The 19,279-nt window shown below is 49.6% G+C and overlaps 1 protein-coding gene across 1 annotated transcript in view; it reads right to left on the reverse strand.

Moving 5' to 3' along the window:
* Positions 1-19,279, reverse strand: part of LOC146180060 (membrane metallo-endopeptidase-like 1) — a 44,521-nt gene that overhangs the window by 5,254 nt on the left and 19,988 nt on the right. Inside the window, exon 3 of the mRNA XM_084580315.1 lies at positions 892-1,237. Within this exon, the coding sequence (XP_084436441.1) occupies positions 892-1,237 (346 nt within the window). The remainder of the gene's footprint in view (positions 1-891; positions 1,238-19,279) is intronic.

Raw genomic sequence — 19,279 nt, forward strand, 5'->3', positions numbered from 1 at the left:
ATACTGTGCTTTTCCTTTCCTGTGAACCAATTATTATTAATGACTTGCTAAACGGTGCCGTCAGACTGCCGAGCGTATAAACTGAGCATAATCGCCGAGAAGGAGCCAGCGGGAACCAACAAAAAAGGATCTGAAGGCACGTCGTGTGACTGATCACTCCATCCGAGTTTCAGAAAGTACAACTGCGATCCGCATATTTGAAGCAAGCAGACTTTGTGAACATCGGTTTCTAGTGTGGTGCTAGTGACTTCGGCACCAAGTGGGCTTGACGCCGGTGAGTAATCCAATGTATGATACTTTGTGTCTGGAAAGACTGTTAAATCGAAATACTGTATAGACAAAATTGAGACCGCTACATGCTACTTCACAGATCATCGGGCAGACTTCGTCTCTGTCAAACAAAATTATTAAAAAATGTGTATACCCAATGTCTCTCATTGCTAAACATGCATGGCCACAACCAGCTCAGTCAGAGAAACCTCGCTATATTTAACCAGGCGTAGCTGAGCTAAGCCACAGCAATTTTTACTTCCGTAATTTCCTTGACGTATCTAAAAAGATCACATCCGTAAGGCAGTGCATGCATTAGACCCATTTTATTCGGAAAGAGGTAATGCGGTTTTGTGACGGAGTTTATACGTGCTTGCCTCGCGCTGCGAAGGGACCGTTTTCAACCTCATAGCTTTCCACAAAACTTTTCTTCCGATTTTTGTACAGTCGCAACGCCTACACCGGCTTTGTTGGGACACAGGGCCCTTAACGCTGTAGCGTTAATAATAACAATAATAATAATAATACAAACTTCCGTGTGCTCAACAACTGTTTATGAAGGCACTTCCAACTCGCGCCTCAGAGCTTTTTGTTCACTCATCCAAAGGAGTCGCCGATCACCTTGAAGGCGGCGTGCGCCAAAGCGATGGCCGCTGTGTGCGCCAGCAGCACGTAGCGTGCCTCGTCGGGATCCACGACTGCGTCGTCGCGTATCGATTCAGGCAGCATGCGATAGTCACGCGCCAGGCAGTCGAGCAGCTCGTCCAGCAGCCGCTGTGCCCGGTCCGTGAAGCGAAGCAGTGTGCTTTCGTCCGCCGCGCCATCGTCAAGCAGGGTGGGCGTCAGGCCGGCGTACAGCCTGGCAGCCATGCGCGCCAGTTGAAAGGCGAACGCGGTGCCGTTGCCGGGAACTGAGGCGTTCACGATGCCAAATGGGACGTACACTGCCTGGTGTCCCTTGCTGAACCTGAGGGCACGATTGAAGCAACATTTGGGGTGGTCGCGTAAAGTTTGTGCAAACTTTACGGGTGTTTCAAAGTTTGTGCCATAGTGCATATTATTATTTATTTTTTTAATTCCTCTTTGATTTCCTCTACAGCTTCCTCACTATCCTTTTATTTCTGCCGCACCAATTCAGGCACAGTTTGTGCCGTAGTGCATATTATTATTTATTTTTTTAATTCCTCTTTGATTTCCTCTACAGCTTCCTCACTATCCTTTTATTTCTGCCGCACCAATTCAGGCGCTTCGCATAGCAGATACCGGGGCTGCAAACGCCTTTCATTCCATTGAATATCTGACAATAAAATAGCCACACACTACTACTGCTGCTTTCAAGGAACACTTTTAAAATTGGAAATAGTAGGGAGTAAGAATAAGAAAAAATATTTTAGGGAACAAACATTCCGCACTTGAACAAACTGCAGAATCATAGACATTTATACCGGGTGTTTCAGTGAACTTTTAAAAAACACTAAAGGCAAATTACTCAGGATAGTAAAAAAATATGTACAGAAACAGTCTCTGCGTCTGCAGATACTGCTAAATCCGGCAATATATGCAAATAATTTCAGCTTTCTCATCAAGTACTTAAATAACGCAGTCCAGCCGTCAGGGCAAATCAGGTTTTGGAACGACGAAAAACTTTGTAAAGGCTGCAACACAAGCATTTCTGGCGCTTTTATTCGCACGAAACTGAAACTAAGCGCATCAGTCGCGCATGGCGACTGGTGCAGACGCTACATCCGCTGATGACGGGTTGAAGAGGCTGCGGTGCCAATTCAACCTTCATGAGGTTTTGCTCCACGTCATGTACAATATCTTCCTTGGCAGGCAACTGCAAAAAAAAAAAGGATTTCTGTGTAGTCAATATTTCAGAACGTTTGATCTCAGTTATTTGAGGGCCTGTCATTAAGGGCAGATCTGAGGAGGTCGAGATGAACGAGTCATGCTATTGCCGAGTTTAACCAAGGAAAACCGTGTATTTCCGAGTTTAACCAAGGAAAAACCGTGCATTTCCAAGCCTAGCCACCAATATGCTTCGCACCTGACTAGGCTTAACCTTAGCTAAGCCTCAGCAATTTTTTGTTCTCTTCTTTCTCTGTTCTGTCCGCACGAGGCAGCATAGGTGGCTCAGCTAGCCCCGCCGGGGTGGTGCACTGGTAAGACGCCCGACTACTGTGCCGGAGTACCCGGGTTCGAACCCGACCTCGGCGGCTGCGTTTCGATGGAGGCGAAACGAAGAGGCGTCCGTGTGCTGTGCGACGTCAGCGCACGTTAAAGATCCCTGGTAGTCGAAATTACTCCTTAGACCTCCACTACGGCTCCTTTTCCTCTCTTTCCACTTTGCCTCCCTTCTTCCTCCCTTCCCTTATGGCGCGGTTGCAGTGTCCACAGAAAACAAGTGAGACAGTTAGCACGCCTTTCCCTTCCTATAAATAAATCAGTTTAAATTAGGTGGCTCAGCTACAGAGCCAGTAGCAGGTCCGTGAATTTTCGTTTCCTCCTTCTTTCAGTCGCGACAACAACTTTCATGAAGGAAGCTTTGTGGTCGTCCAAAGCCTTCCACTACGGCATCTCTCTCTTTTTTCCCTGCCACCTTTCTTCCTTTCTTTACAGCTCGGTTAAGGTGTCTGCGCAGAAGTGTGACAGATACTGCACCTTTTCTTTGATGTCAACCAATTTTTAAAGCCGCTGATGCTTTCTGTACTGCATCTATTTCTATAGGCTCTGTGGTGCGGCATTCGAGGAAGTGCCAAATGAAAGGCGCCGCATGGACGCCTGGATCGAGCGCACGGCGGGGTGAGATTCGTATATGTATGCGTGAATCTCCTGGTGCCATCTTCACCAAACATGACCGGATGTGACGTGATTACCATTTCCGGTTATTAGACATGGCCGATGACGTGAACAATCACTCACGGAGGGCGCGAGTCGGTCGCCGCTTTTTATACAGCTGTATAACGTCACAACACCAGTGGCGCTCCTGGCGGAGAGATCGGGAGTTAGGCCGCCGTTCATACGCACCGCCGTCTCTCACAGACGGCGCGAGTTGGTCGCCCAGATTTGAGGCGTTACGTCGTAACACCTGTAGCGCTCCTGGCGGAGAAAGCGGGAGTTAGGCCGCCGTTCATGCCCACCGCTGTCTCTCACGGAAGGCGCGAGTTGGTCGCCCAGCTTTGAGGCGTGACGTCATAACACCTGTGGTGCTCCTGGCGGAGAGAGCGGGAGTTAGGCCGCCGTTCATGCGCACCACCGTCACTCACGGACGGCGCGAGTTGGTCGCCCAGCTTTGAGGCGTGACGTCACACAGAGGTCATGCGAAAGGTCATTTCATGTGGACCGCCGTCGCACCGCAAAGGTTTGAAAGTTAAAGTAGTTTTGCTTTCGCAATAAAAGAAAAAGTTACAGGGTCTCTTAGAGAAGAATGGTGAAAGCCTACCCTTCGAATCCTATAATTTGCCTCCCATCCTTAGCCTCCTTCGGCGTTCGTTGCAGCGCTACAAATAATTATAATTGGTTTAGAGGAAAGTAAATATGCAGTATCTGTGACACTTTCTCGGACAAGTGTGCGTTTGAACAGTGCACCATAGCTCCTGTCGCGTGGCGCTCCTTAGAGCACGTTCATGTGTTGGATTTCAGATTGCAGGAACGCTAGACAAGAGGATACTTCTTTTTGTCGCATTCGTTGCAGTGCTACATATAAATATAATTGGTTTACAGGAAATGAAAGTGCAGTATATGTCGCAAGTTCTCCGGCAAGGGTGAGTTTGGGCGGTACACCATTTCTCCTGTCGCGTGACGTTCCTTGGCGAGTGTTCAAGTGGGGCATTGCAGATAGCAGGGACGCATCCCACCTCTGCCAATCAGAACGCCGCAAAAGCGGGACACACTGTCCACGACAGCATGAGCCATTAAAGGCTTTCGCCTTAAAAGAGGGAGAAATACGCGTGTCGGCAACAGCTGTCATTCACCATCGAAATGGTAACGGGTTCAATAACGGCCTGCAACAGATAAAAATATCGTGGCAGGCTAGCCTCCGCTGCAAGCGGCCGTGATCTACTAGTCAAAGCCCCGCAGGACCACCCTGGTGCTGCTGTTGTGGCTGTAGGAAGAAGGAAAAGAAAATGCACGCGCCTGCTACTTGTAGCTGAGCCACCTCCGCTGCCTTGTGTGGACAGAGGAGAAATTAGAGAACAAAGACAAAGAAGAGGGACAGAAAGACGCGCGCTGCAACAACAGCCGCCGTCCACCACCGAAGGGGTGGCGGGTGCAATGACGGCCCACACACAGAGCAGGCTAGCCCCCGCTGCAAACGGCGGTTACCTACCTGTCCCAGCCCCATCAGGGCCAGGATCACCACCGCTTCCCTAGGTTTTCGAAATTACGCCGGAGCCCTCCACTAAGGCATTCCTTTCTTTCCGCTTTCACTCCCACCTTCCTCCCTTCCCTTACGCCGCGTTTCAGGTGTCCACAGGACAAGTGTGACAGATACTGCGCCTTTCCGTTCCTGTGAAACAATTATTATTAATAATATAATTAATATTATTAAGAACCCTCAATAGCTCCGAATCATTAGGAGTTAAAGAGATGTTGCATTACATTGTTTACAATTATAGAAGTTAATATACAACTTAGACCTAGCTTGTGCTGAACATTACCAACATGTAGCCCTACATTCTGGCATCTTCTAGTATGTTGGAATTTAAACTTTTTCTCGATATTACGCAGCCCTTGTTCTTTATTGCTGTAAGACGTTGTAGCTGAGGAGCTGTCTGTTCAGTCTCCATATTACTTCGAAATAGGCGAAACTTAAAAAATATAAAAAAACGAATAGGCTTGATTGAATGTTTAAAAAATCGGCATATTCGATTCTCATTTGCACCAACTAAAAGAATACACAGTTTTTCATAAATATCAGACACTAATAAGTATTGCATTATGTAGAATAAATATATAAAAATAAATATACAACTGAGCGCATGGTTTTATTCTATAGAATGCCTAAGGCCTCCCACCTAAGGTGGAGTTGTCCGAACTTCGATTAATTATTTACTGAATTCTATTACAGTTTATCTCATGCAATATCCTAAACCTTCTCAGTGCCCATGAAGACGTTTTCGGCTTATTGATAGCGTTGATGATGTTTAAAATGGAATAAAATAGCTGTTTCTTGCAATTTCACGAGAAAATGCAAGCGGCATACTCTATCCTATATTTTTTTTTTATTGTGCGGCGCAGTGGTAATCAATCCAGCTATTCATTTCATTATATCATATATCGGTCATGATAAAAATTAACGTCAATGTGTTTTTGAAGTCGATTTTCCTTAAGTGCACTTACGTGCTATGGTAAGTAGAATACTCTGCAGCATGATAGCTTTGACGGAATTATATATTTTTTTATGCCTGCGGCACGAACGAGCCAAGATGTCGACAGAACTATTCAGGTTAGGCGATGCGAGATGACACAAAAAGCGAAGCCGCAATCCACCTAACTTGCAAAGCCTCGTGTCTCGAGTTTAGCTTGAAGCATAGTTCACTGTTTAGAAAATGGGCCAGGGAAATTCAAGACGAATGTCACACAACTTTCCTGATGATCATATTATCCGAAACTGTCGGTAGAATTATATAGTATAATCTTCTGCGTCATAGTCATCGGTCCCTCTGAAGATTGCTGGGTCCTGCTGGCGAAGGATATCAGTATATATGACAGCCGGTATCCATAGCTGTGTTGCATATATATATATATATATATATATATATATATATATATATATATATATATAGGGAGGGGGTTGAAGCTCAAATGGGTCCGGTAGGGCATAGACTTAAAGTAGTTGACACACGGTAGAAAAAACAACACTTTATTCCGACGTTTCGGCCGGGGTCCGGCCTTTGTCAAGGAATGTCATATAGTATAATAAAATGACATTCCTTGACAAAGGCCGGACCCCGGCCGAAACGTCGGAATAAAGTGTTGTTTTTTCTACCGTGTGTCAACTACTTTAAGTCTATATATATATATATATATATATATATATATATATATATATATATATATATATATATATATATTGTAAAAGAAGGCTAGGTCGAGACGGCGAGGTCGTGACGGCAAGGACAGCGAAGCCTTGTCTAGCGTTTTAATCCGATCACGAACCCAGGCGCGCGCCGGAGCCGGCGCCGCGGGACGATGATGATGGTATGTACAAATGAAAGAAGATGATGGCATGTACAAATGAAGGTAGGTCCACAGAAGGCTCACAATATATATATATATATATATATATATATATATATATATATATATATATATATATATATATATATATATATATTGTAAGACAGCGCTTGCACAAACGTTTTTCAGAACCAGCTGGCACACAGCGCGCGACGCTCAGAGCAGCAGTCAGCGATGATGATGATGATGGATCTATACAGATGAAAGAGGTGAAAGTTCACGCACTGCGCTCACACAAATTTCCCCGACAAGAGAGCGGCCACCCTGGTCGCTGATTACAGGGATGAGGGACGACGGGCATAAGGCTTCATGCGCGAGACGGGGACGATCTCTCGGAGCGACGACGTCGATCTGCGACGGTGTGCGAGGGAGTAACGCGGTAGTTCACCGGAGCGTTTGTTGGAGTACTGTATAAGGGCCAATGTAACGATGGAGGAACTTCTCACACAGGCCAGGAATGCGGATTGGTGTCCACAGGAGAACTTCATCACCGGGGTAAAAGGAGGGAGTTCGATGGCGTTGATCATACAGGGCTTTGCGTTCCTGTTGAGCATCTTCAGTGTTCAAACGGGCAAGTTGGCGACACTGGGCCATACGAGTGGCAAATGCTTCGCCCAGAGGTTCAGACGTAGAGGAGGGAGCAGAGAAGAAAGTAGTGTCGAATACTGTCAATGGTTGACGGCCATAAACTAAAAAGAAAGGGCTATAACCAGTAGTGCGCTGAACAGCGGAATTGTAGGCGTAGGTGACGAAAGGTAAAACATTGTCCCAGTTCCGGTGATCAGGAGCAATATAAATGGATATCATGTCGGACAAAGTGCGATGAAACCGCTCGATGAGTCCGTTGGTCTGAGGGTGGTAGCTAGAAGAAGTCTTATGGACGGTGTTGGCTGCGCGCAGTACTTTCTCAAGGTCTTGAGAAAGAAATCTCTTTCCACGGTCGCTAATGAGAATACGAGGCGCACCCTGACGCAAAACTATCGCACGCAGGAAAAAAAATCGGCGACTTCAGAGGCGGCACCGGAGCGAAGAGGTGCGGTTTCAGCGTACCGCGTTAGATGGTCGATGGCAGTGACAACAAAACGGTTGCCTTCTGACGTTAAAGGGAGAGGACCAAACAAGTCAATGGCGACCGTGTCAAAAGGCACAGGTGGGCAAGGTAGAGGTTGCAGCAGGCCAGCAGGAGGGGATGTTGAACGCTTGCGATGCTGGCAAGACGGACATGATGAAATATATTTGGCGACGCTGGCAGAAAGCCCAGGCCAGAAGTAGCGGCTCTTGATACGGTCGTAAGTTTTAAAGTGGCCTAAATGTCCAGCAGTGGGGTCGTCGTGGTAAGCCTCCATGATTTTAAAACGAAGGGAGCGAGGGGCAACGGGTACCCAGCGTTGACCCGTAGGGTGATAAACGTCGCGTTAAAGTGTTCCATGGTGAAATCGGAACCGACGAAGCTGACGGCGCAAGCGACTGTTTGGGACAACTGATTCTCTCCGGAGGCGAGCGATGATTGTGCGGCAGTAAGGGTCAGTCAGCTGCAGGGACGAGAAATCACCATTGTTCTCGAGTGGAGCTGTAGCGATGGGTGCAACATTCAGGTGGCCCGCAGAAGGCTGACTCGGATGGCATGAGGGAGAGGAGACCGTATGTGGGGCCGCGTCAGTAGGTATCAATGGGCAGCGAGAGAGAGCGTCAGCGTCGAGGTGTTTTCGCCCAGATTTATAAGTGAGGGTGAAGGTGTATTCTTGAAGACGTAGTACCCAGCGACCCAGTCGACCCGATAAGTTCTTCAGCGATGACAGCCAACAAAGTGCGTGATGGTCATTGACAATGGTGAAGTGGCGGCCATACAAATAAGGTCGAAATTTTTGAACCGACAAAACAACGGCGAGGCATTCTTGCTCGGTAATAGTATAGTTACGCTCAGCTGCAGTAAGCGTACGACTGGCGTATGCGACGACTTGCTCTTCAGACACTGCGTTGCGTTGTAAGAGAACCGCGCCAATACCGTGGCCACTGGCGTCTGTGTGAAGTATGGTGGGCGCGTCAGCGTCAAAATGGCGAAGCACAGGAGTGGAAGTGAGTGCCTGCTTGAGAGCTTTGAAGGCGTCTTCACATTCAGTGGACCAGGTGTAAAACACTTGGGAAGACACGAGCTTGTATAACGGGGCCGCAATTGTTGCAAAGTTCCGAATAAAACGGCGGAAGTAGGAGGCTAAGCCAAGGAAGCTGCGAAGATCTTTCTGACGTTGGGGCCGAGGAAAATTAACGACAGCCGCAATTTTTTAGGATCAGGCTGGATTCCTGCCTTACTGACGACATGGCCGACTACTTTGATGGTCTTACTGGCAAAGTGGCATTTCTTGGTATTCAGCTGAAGCCCCGCCTGGACAAGGGACGTGAGGACTTCAGTGAGACGCCGTAAGTGCTGAGCGAAGTTCGACGAGAAGACAATGATGTCGTCGAGATAACATAGGCATGTTTTCCATTTCATGCCGCGAAGCACGGTATCAATCATGAGCTCAAAGGTGGCCGGCGCATTGCAGAGTCCGAAAGGCATCACGTTAAATTCGTAGAGATCGTCGGGGGTAGAAAAGGCAGTCTTGTCCTTGTCTGCATCGTGCATAGGAGTTTGCCAGTATCCCGAGCGGAGGTCGAGACTGGATAAATACTCAGCGCCTTGGAGACAGTCTAATGCATCATCAATACGAGGCAAAGGGTAAACATCCTTTCGCGTGATCTTATTAAGTGCCCGGTAATCCACGCAGAAGCGGACTGAGCCATCTTTTTTTTTTCGAACGAGAACCACAGGTGAGGACCAAGAGCTCGTGGATGGCCAGATTCCATTTCGAGCAAGCATGTCAGCAACTTGCTCCTCAATGACTTTGCGTTCTGCTGCTGAAACGCGATACGGCCGTCGTCGAACAATAGCAGAGCCGTCCGTCTCTATGCGATGAGAGGTGACGGAGGTCTTCCCTAACGCTGAGGCGCACACATCAAAAGACTCTCGGTGCCGCATGAGGACGTCTAGCAGAGCTGTGGACTGCTCGGATGTAAAGTCAGGGCTGATGGCGGCTGCGAGTGCGGAGGATGTCGGAAATGGAGGCTTGGCAGCAGGCGGTGGTGCGCTGGAAAGTGTGTTGAGGGGAACGTGATCGCCGTCAAAAATAAACCCAACTGTGTCTCCTCTGGGCAGTAAGAATGGCTGGAGAGGTGTATTGAGGGCCGCAACCACCGCGCAACCACGGGTGAAGGAGGTGAGGCACGAGGCAAGAGCTAAGCCGTCGGAGGTCCACCGAGGAGCGGGCATAACGAAGGCCTCGCCATCGAGAGGGTAGTCCAATGCCACGATGATCAGCTGCTCGCGTCCTGGGGGCAAAACGAAATCAACTGGTGCGAACACGTGTGGTGGTGAACAATCAGAAGTCGGTAATATATCGGGGTCCGCAAGATGAATAAGGCGCTCACGGCAAGAGATGAGGGCGGACGCCGACGATAAGAAATCCCACCCCAAGATTATGAGATGAACGCACGTGGGGAGCACAATAAATTCAATATGATGCCGCTGGTTATCGATGAGGACACGTTCTGTGCATTAGCTGGTGGGTTTCATAAGAGTTCCATTAGCTCCACGAAGTGGCGGACCGATGTATGGCGTTGGAGCTTTGCGTAGATGAGAACACAGAGAGAAATGCATGACGGAATAAGCGGCGCCGGTGTCGATGAGGGCCTCAATTATTCAACAATCACTACTAACACATTCGACGGTCGCCCAGGAGGAATTGTAGATTTCGAACTCGAAGCAGCTTTCCCTCCAAAAACTGCTTCGGTTAGTTTTCCGTTATAAGCTGGAAGGGTTGCGAGGCAGGACGAAGCGGTGACGAGCGGCGAAAAGGCGAAGGCGATCGGCGTCGGGAAGAACGCGAGGGCGGTGAAACATCGGTGGAATTCGGAGGAGAGGAAGAACGCCGGTAAAAGTCTGAGTAGGGCAGTGTAGAATCATCAGACTGGCGCACACGGGGACGTTCAAAGGGAGCATAACCCCGTTGCTCGTCTTGCTGGCGGCGGCGACAGACACGGGCAATGTGGCCACGTATCCCACATTAGTAGCACAAAGAGCGGGAGGGGCGCCAGGCTGTAACAGGACGGTGCACTGGAGGATATGGTGGCATGGCAGCGACGTGACCGCACACGGGTGCCGAACAAGTAGGGGAAGGCGGGATGGGTTGATGTGAAGTAATCTCGGCATAGGTTGGCAAGGGATGTTGGAAGGCGATGGGAGGTGGCGAGGGAGGTTGGGAGGCAATGGGAGGTGGGGCAGGTGCCACAGTGCAGTTGAAATTCGTCAATTCATCCTTGATGATGCTGCGCAAATTCACCGTTGCTGGCGGAAGAGTTGGAGAAACAGCAGAGGGGTTGGTCAAGCCGTAAAGCTCCTCTCGGATCATGGTGCGTATTAGGGACCGCAAATTTCCATCTATGAGGGAGCCGCCATCACTGGGGTCTTGTATGAGGCGGCACGACTGTAGCTAGTCCAGACGCTGACATGTGGATGTGATGTCAGACACGGACGACGGATTTTTAACCACGAATGCATTAAAAGCAGCAATTTTGATGCCCTTAATTAAGTGGCGAACACGCTCAGATTCAGGCGTAGCAGCGTCGACACGTCGACAAAGGGCCAGAACGTCCTCGATATATGACGTATAGGACTCGCCGGGCTGCTAGAGACGAGCTTCAAGTTTTTTCTTTGCCTGCTCTGAGCGACCAGCCGGAGTTCCGAAAATATTCTTTAGCTGTTCCGTGAATGTAGGCCAGTCAACCATGTCATCCTCGTGATTGAGGAACCAGGTTTTGGCGACGTCAGCCAAGTAAAAGACGACGTTGAGAAGTTTATGACCGTCATCCCAGCGGTTAAACGTACTGACCCTGTTGAAGTTGTCGAGCCAGTCGTCGACATCTTCACCGCGAAGGCCAGCAAAGATTTGGGGATCGCGCTGGCGGCTGGTGACTGTCCAGGCAGGGGCAGCCGCAGTAGGAGCAGGAGACGCCGGGGGTGAGCGAGCACCGTTACCCTCATCCATAGCACAGGACCGCGGACGCAAGCGAAGGCCTGAACGGAGCTCCAGGGAGAACGGTAAGTGGATCTGAAGCGAGAGGTGGGGAATACGAATCGCACCTCCGCCACTTGCAAGACAGCGCTTGCACAAACGTCTGTTCTTTTTCAGAACCAGCTGGCACACAGCGCGCGACGCTCCCAGCAGTAGTCAGCGATGATGATGATGATGGATCTATACAGATGAAAGAGGTGAAAGTTCACGCGCTGCGCTCGCAATATATCGGAAAGAATGCCGCATCATACACCGCACCGCTACCTCGTACCACCCTCAGACGAATGAACTGACAGAACGTTTCAACCGCACTCTCGGTGACATGCTGGCTATGTACGTGAACACGGACCATTCCAAATGGGACCAAGCTCTACCGTTTGTTAATTACGCATATAACACCACGACACAGACCACTACTGAATTCTCTCCATTCTTTCTATTTTACGGGCGCGAGCCACCCTGTACTATGGACACACTTTTCCCTACCGCCCTCACATTTCCGAATCTTCCCCGCTATCCGATGCCGTCACGTACGCAGAAGAATGCCGTCAGCTCGCCCGCTCTCTCACAACAGAAAATCAGTGGCAACAAAAATACCTCCGTGATACCGGCGAAGCTTCGTCATATCTTCCAAACTCTCTGGTGTGGCTCTGGGTGCCCTCCACAACCCCTGGCCTTTCAAAGAAGTTTCTTGCTCGCTACCACGGGCCATATAGGGTCCTCCAGCAAACATCTGCAGTCAACTACGTAGTTGAGCCCGTCACGCCCTCTGCGGACTTGCGTCGCCGTGGTCGTGAAACAGTTCACGTGAACCGATTGAAGCCATTCTATGACCTCGCTGTGCTTTCCGCGTAATAAGTAGCCAGGATGGCTCCTTTTTTTTACCCGGGAGGAAAATGTACTGTGATAGTCAGCACTTCAGCCATCGACATGAACCAGTGCGTTGTGAGACGAAGACAAAGAAGAAGTAACCTGGGCTCGCCGTTGCAAGGTCCTCTCCTCACAGCTCTCCATCTGAGCGTCAATAAACGCCCTATTAAAATATATATATATATTGTGAGCCCTCCACGGATCTTCTTTCATTTGTACATACCATGATCTTCTTCCTCTTGTACATACCACCATCATCGTTCCGCGGCGCCGGCATCGGCACGCACTTGGGTTTTGTCCATCGGAATAAACGCCAGACACGGCATCCCTTGCCTTGCCGTCTCGACCTTACCTTCTCGACCTGGCCTTCTTCCACAAGTGGTGGAGGTGAGACTTATCCCCTTGCTGTTTTGTGCCCTGCCTCTCGCTGGAGCTACGTTCCGGTCGCTGTTAACCGCCTGCCGCCATCGTTATGTCTACCGAGAGTACCCACGAATCGGCAGGACCTTCTATCTCGGCTGCACCACCCCCTACGACTCTGCCCACACGACAACGAGACCCACCGCTGTTTGCTGGTCGTCGCGATGAAGACGTCGATGACTGGCTGGACACCTTTGAACGCTGCAGTAACTACAACCGGTGGGACGATGCTCTAAAATTTCTGAATGTTTCTTTCTACCTCATTGAGGTAGCCAGAACCTGGTTTATTAACCGCGAGCCCCACACCACTAACTGGACCACATTCAAGCAGCAGTTTCGCCAATACTTCGCCGACCTGGCAGTTCGGACTGATATCGCGAAGACCAAGCTCGCCTCTCACCTCTAAGGTCCCGATGAGTCGTACGCGTCTTACATAGACGCCATACTTGCACTTTGCGGCATAATAGTCCCACCATGCCGGAACCTGTACGCATACACCACATCTTGAAAGGAATTAATTCTGTGGCTTATAACACCCTAATTGCCCAGAATCATTCTACTGTTGACACCATTATTGCGACCTGCCAACGCATCAACCAGCTGCAGTCCTCCCGATTGCCGCCCGGCATTGCTACTGGCCCAACCTCTGCTGACCTAGATCTGCGGGCACTGATTCGAGCCATCATCCGCGAGGAGTTCCAAGCCCTCAAGCCTGTCTGTCGACACGAGTGCGATCATTCTACCGTACCTTCTAATGACGCCGGTCTCCGCAACATCATTAAAGATGAGCTGGCAACAATCACCCGACCTGTGGCGACCGACCCTGCTGCACCCCGCCAAGCATCGACTCACGCGCGCGTCGCAGCATCACCCCCTCCTTTTGTTCCGCCGCCCCAACTGGCACCGCCCTACAATCATATCAATGCAATGGCGACGGCTCAAACTGCATCACCCTATTACGCACCTTGGCGCCTCTCCCTACCAGTGTGCTACTACTGTGGCATTAGAGGACACATATCCCGCTTCTGTCGCCGCCGCCTTCAGAACGAGCGCCGTTGTTACGACGCCTTCGAAACTGATCTGCCTTCAACTTCATATTATCAACGCCGGTCTATTCCCAGTCCACCTCGTCTGTTCTCTCCGCCTCCAGTGTCCTCGTCTGAGCCTAGTGAAGCCCATGTATCTCGACGCCGCTCCCCATCCCCATACCGCCGCACAGTTTCTCCACTCCGTCCCGCAACAACTCTTCCTGTGCGCCATCCGGAAAACTAAATGATGCAGTTGCCGGAGGTCAAACTGCACTTTGCGAACTTACTAAAAGTCCTGATCGCCCGTACAATATGATTTCTGTTTTCGCTGAAGGATTATTGGTCGAAGCTTTGATTGTTACAGGGACTGCAAATTCTGTTATTCACGCTGATTTGTGCTACCGCTTACGAAAAGTGACGACACCATATGATGGACCTCAACTACGTGGAGCCAATGACGTTCCTCTGCGCCCTTCAGCAAAGTGCACAGTGCGAGTTGTTATCGACGGCGTCCGCCACCATGTGCAGTTTGCTGTGCTTACACCTTGTGCGCATCTGATGATTTTTTGATGGGATTTTTTGTCAACTGCTTCAGCGCTAATTTCCTGTGGCGACCGTGTCATCCATATGACAGACAGTGATTTTGCATCTGACTTTTCTGAATGACATTATCCCCTCATTGCCGCAGCTGATACTATTTTGCCTCCTCAGTGCGAAGAACTACTTACCATTGTTTCTGACCATATCACTGACGGAGACGTACTCATCGCACCATCTCATCGTCATCTTGCACGTGGAATCGCCTTCCCCTCAAGTCTTGTACGATTCCGCAGCGGCTCAGCGGTAGTAGCTGCCACGAACACATCCCGTGAATCCCTCGTGCTGACTAAAGGAACTTCCCTGCCATGCATAGTGGATGCTCACCCTAAGTCCATGATGGTGCTCACCGCCCCACTACCTCAGCAACGTGATTCATCGCACGTCTCTCTTCCCATGCTGTCGAAGACAGTCAGTCGGACCTCATGCCGCACCAACGTAAACAATTGCTGGAATTGCTTCAAGCCCATCTAGCCATTTTTGATGCCACTTCCCCACCACTGGGACGGACTAGTGCTGCACACCACCGCATCATTACTGAAGGTAACTCGATCGTATGCCGACGAACTTATCGGGTTTCTCTAGAAACCAAAAGTAATCGAAGAAAATGTGAATTACATGCTCCGTCGCGATATTATTCGTTTTCAACAAGCCCATGGTCCTCCCCAGTAGTATTAGTTAAAAAAAAGACGGATCGGTACGATTTTGTGTTGATTATCGCGCACTCAACAAAATTACCCGTAAAGATGTCTACCCGATGCCGCGAATAGATGACGCCCTTGACTCTTTCCAAGGCGCCGAATATTTCTCGACCTTGGATCTCCGCTCAGGTTATTGGCAAATACCTATGCATGAGGGCGATAAAGAAAAAACCGCTTTCGCAACTCCCGATGGACTTAACAAGTTTAATGTTATGCCCTTCGGCCTGTGTAACGCCCCAGCGACATTTGAAAGAATGATTGATACGGTACTTCGTGGCCTAAAATGGAGAACCTGTTTATGTTACTTGGACGACATTGTTATCTTTTCGGCAACTTTTAACGACCATCTCACGCGCCTGAATGAAGTCCTGACGCGTCTTTCTTCAGCGGGCCTTCAGCTCAACACCAAGAAGTGCCACTTTGCACAGAAGGAAATTAAAATATTGGGACATTCGTACAGACCCTGATAAAATCAGCGTGGTCTTGAACTTTCCTCGCCCGCAACGAAATGCAGATTTGCGCAGTTTCCTCGGCCTGGCGTCATATTTCCGGCGTTTCATAAGGCATTTTGCAACTATTGCTGCGCCACTTCATGAACTACTTAAAGCGCGAAGCTCTTTCGTGTGGACTGAACAGTGCAACACTGCTTTTACCGACCTAAAGCATGCCCTCACATCAGATCCCGTTCTTGGCCGCTTCAGCGACAGCGCTCCTACCATCCTGCACACTGATGCCAGTGGTCGCGGTCTTGGCGCTGTTCTGCTGCAGCGCGATGCAACTTCGCGTGAGAAAGTCATTGCCTTCGCCAGTCGGACCTTGACTCCAGCTGAGAACAACTACACCATTACCGAGCAGGAATGTCTTGCCGTCGTCTGGGCTGTTCAAAAATTTCGCCCCTACCTCTGTGATCGGCACTTCACTGTTGTGACCGATCACCATGCTATTTGCTAGTTGTCTTCACTAAAACATTTGACAGGCCGACTTGGCCGCTGGATTCCACGCCTGCAAGAATACAATTTCGACGTCACTATAAATCGGGTCAGCAACACCAAGACGCCGACGCTCTTTCTCGCTGCCCACTTACGGAATCAGCCTGCTGCTTTTCTTCGCAACGCATTTCCACCTCTGACCACAGCCGACCATCTCTTCCCCCAACGCATATCACAACGGTTTCTTTTCACGATTCTGAGCACAAACACGCACTCCGCTCGCAGCAATTAGCTGATGCCTACTGCCGGCCCATCATCGACCACCTTATCGGCGCTTCGAACCCGCCCAATGCTAGGCTTCGCCGACAGCTTCGCAATTTCAAGCTCGAAGATGACATACTACGCCGCTACGTGTATTGCCCTGATGGAACTCGTTGGCTCCCAGTCGTGACGCGTGTGCTTCGCCCACATATATACTGGCTGCTTTCCACGATGACGCTACTGCAGGTCACCTTGGTTTTGACAAAACATATTACCGCGTGAAAAGACGATTCTTTTGGCCTGGCCTATCTTCTACCGCAGCTAAATACGTCGCTTCCTGCCATCTGTACCAACGTCGCAAGCGGCCGACTTCTTCGCCTGCTGGCCTCCTACAGCCTCTTCCATGTCCCACCACGTCATTCGACGTAGTTGGCATCGACTTATATGGTTCCCTACCTCTCTCCGATGGGGGTAACCATTGGATTATAACAGCTGTCGACCACCTTACACGCTATGCTGAGACGGCCCCTGTACCGACTGGTTCCGCTGAAAAAGTAGCTAATTTCTTTTTGCGGTCAATTGTATTGCGTCATAGCGCTCCTCGGGTGCTTCTAAGTGACCGCGGGACGGCCTTCTTATCGACAGTCATATCCGAAGTTCTTCGTGTGTCATCTACCCTCCATAAGGTAACCTCAAGCTACCATCCCCAGACTAACGGTCTGACTGAGCGATTTCATCGCACCCTATCGGATATGATATCCATGTACATCACGCCGGATCATCGAAATTGGTGTACTGTTCTACCATTCGTCACATTCGCCTATAATACTGCAGTACAGCGGACTACCGGTTACTCCCCATTTTTCCTCGTTTTCGGCCGTCCTCCCACTACAATCCTCGACACTTCCTTCTCTACGCCCGATTACTCCTCATCATTACCAGTCCAGTTCTTATCCCGTGTGGCCCGATGCCGTCATCGTGCCCACCTCAACACAAAAGCGTGCCAGCAAGACCGCAAAAGTCGCTACGATTCGAAGCATCGCGTGGTCTCTTTTCGCCCTGGTGACGAAGTACTGCTCTATACACCACTGCGCACCCCTGGCCTTAGTGATAAATTTCAGCGCCGCTATCTTGGTCCCTACAAGGTCATCAACCAAACGTCCCCAGTAAACTACCAAGTCACACCTGTTGATCCCTCAGCCGACCGACGCCACCGTGGAACTGAAATTGTTCATGTATCTCGCTTGAAGCCCTTTGTACGCCGCGGTACATCGGTTGGTTACGAGCGGCCAGGCTGGCCGATTCCGACCTCCCAGGCAGATTGTGTGAGCCCTCCACGGATCTTCTTTAATTTGTACATACCATGATCTTCTTGTAGATACCATCGTCATCGTTCCGCGGCGCCGGCTCCGGCACGCGCTTGGGTTTCGTCTATTGGAGTTAACGCCAGACACGGCATCCCTTGCCTTGCCGTCTCGACCTGGCCTTCTTCCACAATATATATATATATATATATATATATATATATATATATATGTGGCTACATAGAAGATGTCGATTTGCAGGTAAACCCCAGCATGTCGGAAGCTGATACCATCAAGCACATCTCGAAAGGCATAGATGACGCTTATACGTTGTTAGCCCGTGACTTGCGCAGCGTTGTTGAATTCTTAACTCTCCGCATGTGATGATCAAAAATCAAGTCGCCCTTTCTCTCCAGAACGTTCCACCCTCTCGAGCTGCCGTTCCCCTTCGGCGCGATGCCGCTACATCTCTCTTACGCGACGTCAGCAGAATACTCAAAAGAAAAACTAGGTGCCAAAGTTACTGAGGCAAGAACTGCGTTCCCATCGAACTTTTAAAGACCTCATCTCTCACCTGCCAACCTTATAGATGTTTCAGTCGAGGGCATTTCTGTCAAGGCTCTTATCGATACCAGTGCAGCGATTTGAGTAATGAATGGTAATCTTTGTCACTCAAAGAAAGTGAAGACTACTAATTACTAATTTCTCTGATTATCCAAGTAAACATTAAAAAAAAGACATAAAGTACCATCCCCAACGCTTTCCTTGGCCTCGCCGACTGTTGGCTTCTTTCCTTCATGTATTATAACGAGCACCCTCATTTCCCCTTGATTGATCTGCTTGTAGCTTACGGGGGTCTCGGTTCTGGCAGTCTTGAAGCCATAGGTAGCGTAAGAGGGTTCTAGCACAGCTTTCGCCCTTGCTCTTGATCACGTTCTACGTGACGCAGGCGGTAACAAAGGACGTCCCACGCCCGCCGCTATGGCTAAGGGTGGCGCTGGTGAACACTCTCAAGGTTCGTATACAGACAACATAAATACCCAAGAAAGTAGCAGGGGGGACAGCGGCCGATGTAGCTCAGTTGGAAGAGCACCGGACGCGTTATTCGGAGGTCGTGGGTTCGGATCCCACCGTCGGCACGTTGTTTTTTCTTCTACTTTGTGTCTAATTATCTTTCCCCTTAACAGATTACATTACTAATTTTTCTGATTATCCAAGTAAACATTAAAAAAAAAGACATAAAGTACCATCCCCAACGCTTTCATTGGCCTCGCCGACTGTTGGCTTCTTTCCTTCATGTATTATAACGAGCACCCTCATTTCCCCTTGATTGATCTGCTTGTAGCTTACGGGGGTCTCGGTTCTGGCAGTCTTGAAGCCATAGGTAGCGTAAGAGGGTTCTAGCACAGCTTTCGCCCTTGCTCTTGATCGCGTTCTACGTGACGCAGGCGGTAACAAAGGACGTCCCACGTCCGCCGCTATGGCTAAGGGTGGCGCTGGTGAACACTCTCAAGGTTCGTATACAGACAACATAAATACCCAAGAAAG

This window comes from Amblyomma maculatum, chromosome 9 (assembly GCF_055883805.1).
Source record: "Amblyomma maculatum isolate TAMU_Amacu chromosome 9, ASM5588380v1, whole genome shotgun sequence".
Taxonomy (NCBI): Eukaryota; Metazoa; Arthropoda; class Arachnida; order Ixodida; family Ixodidae; genus Amblyomma; species Amblyomma maculatum.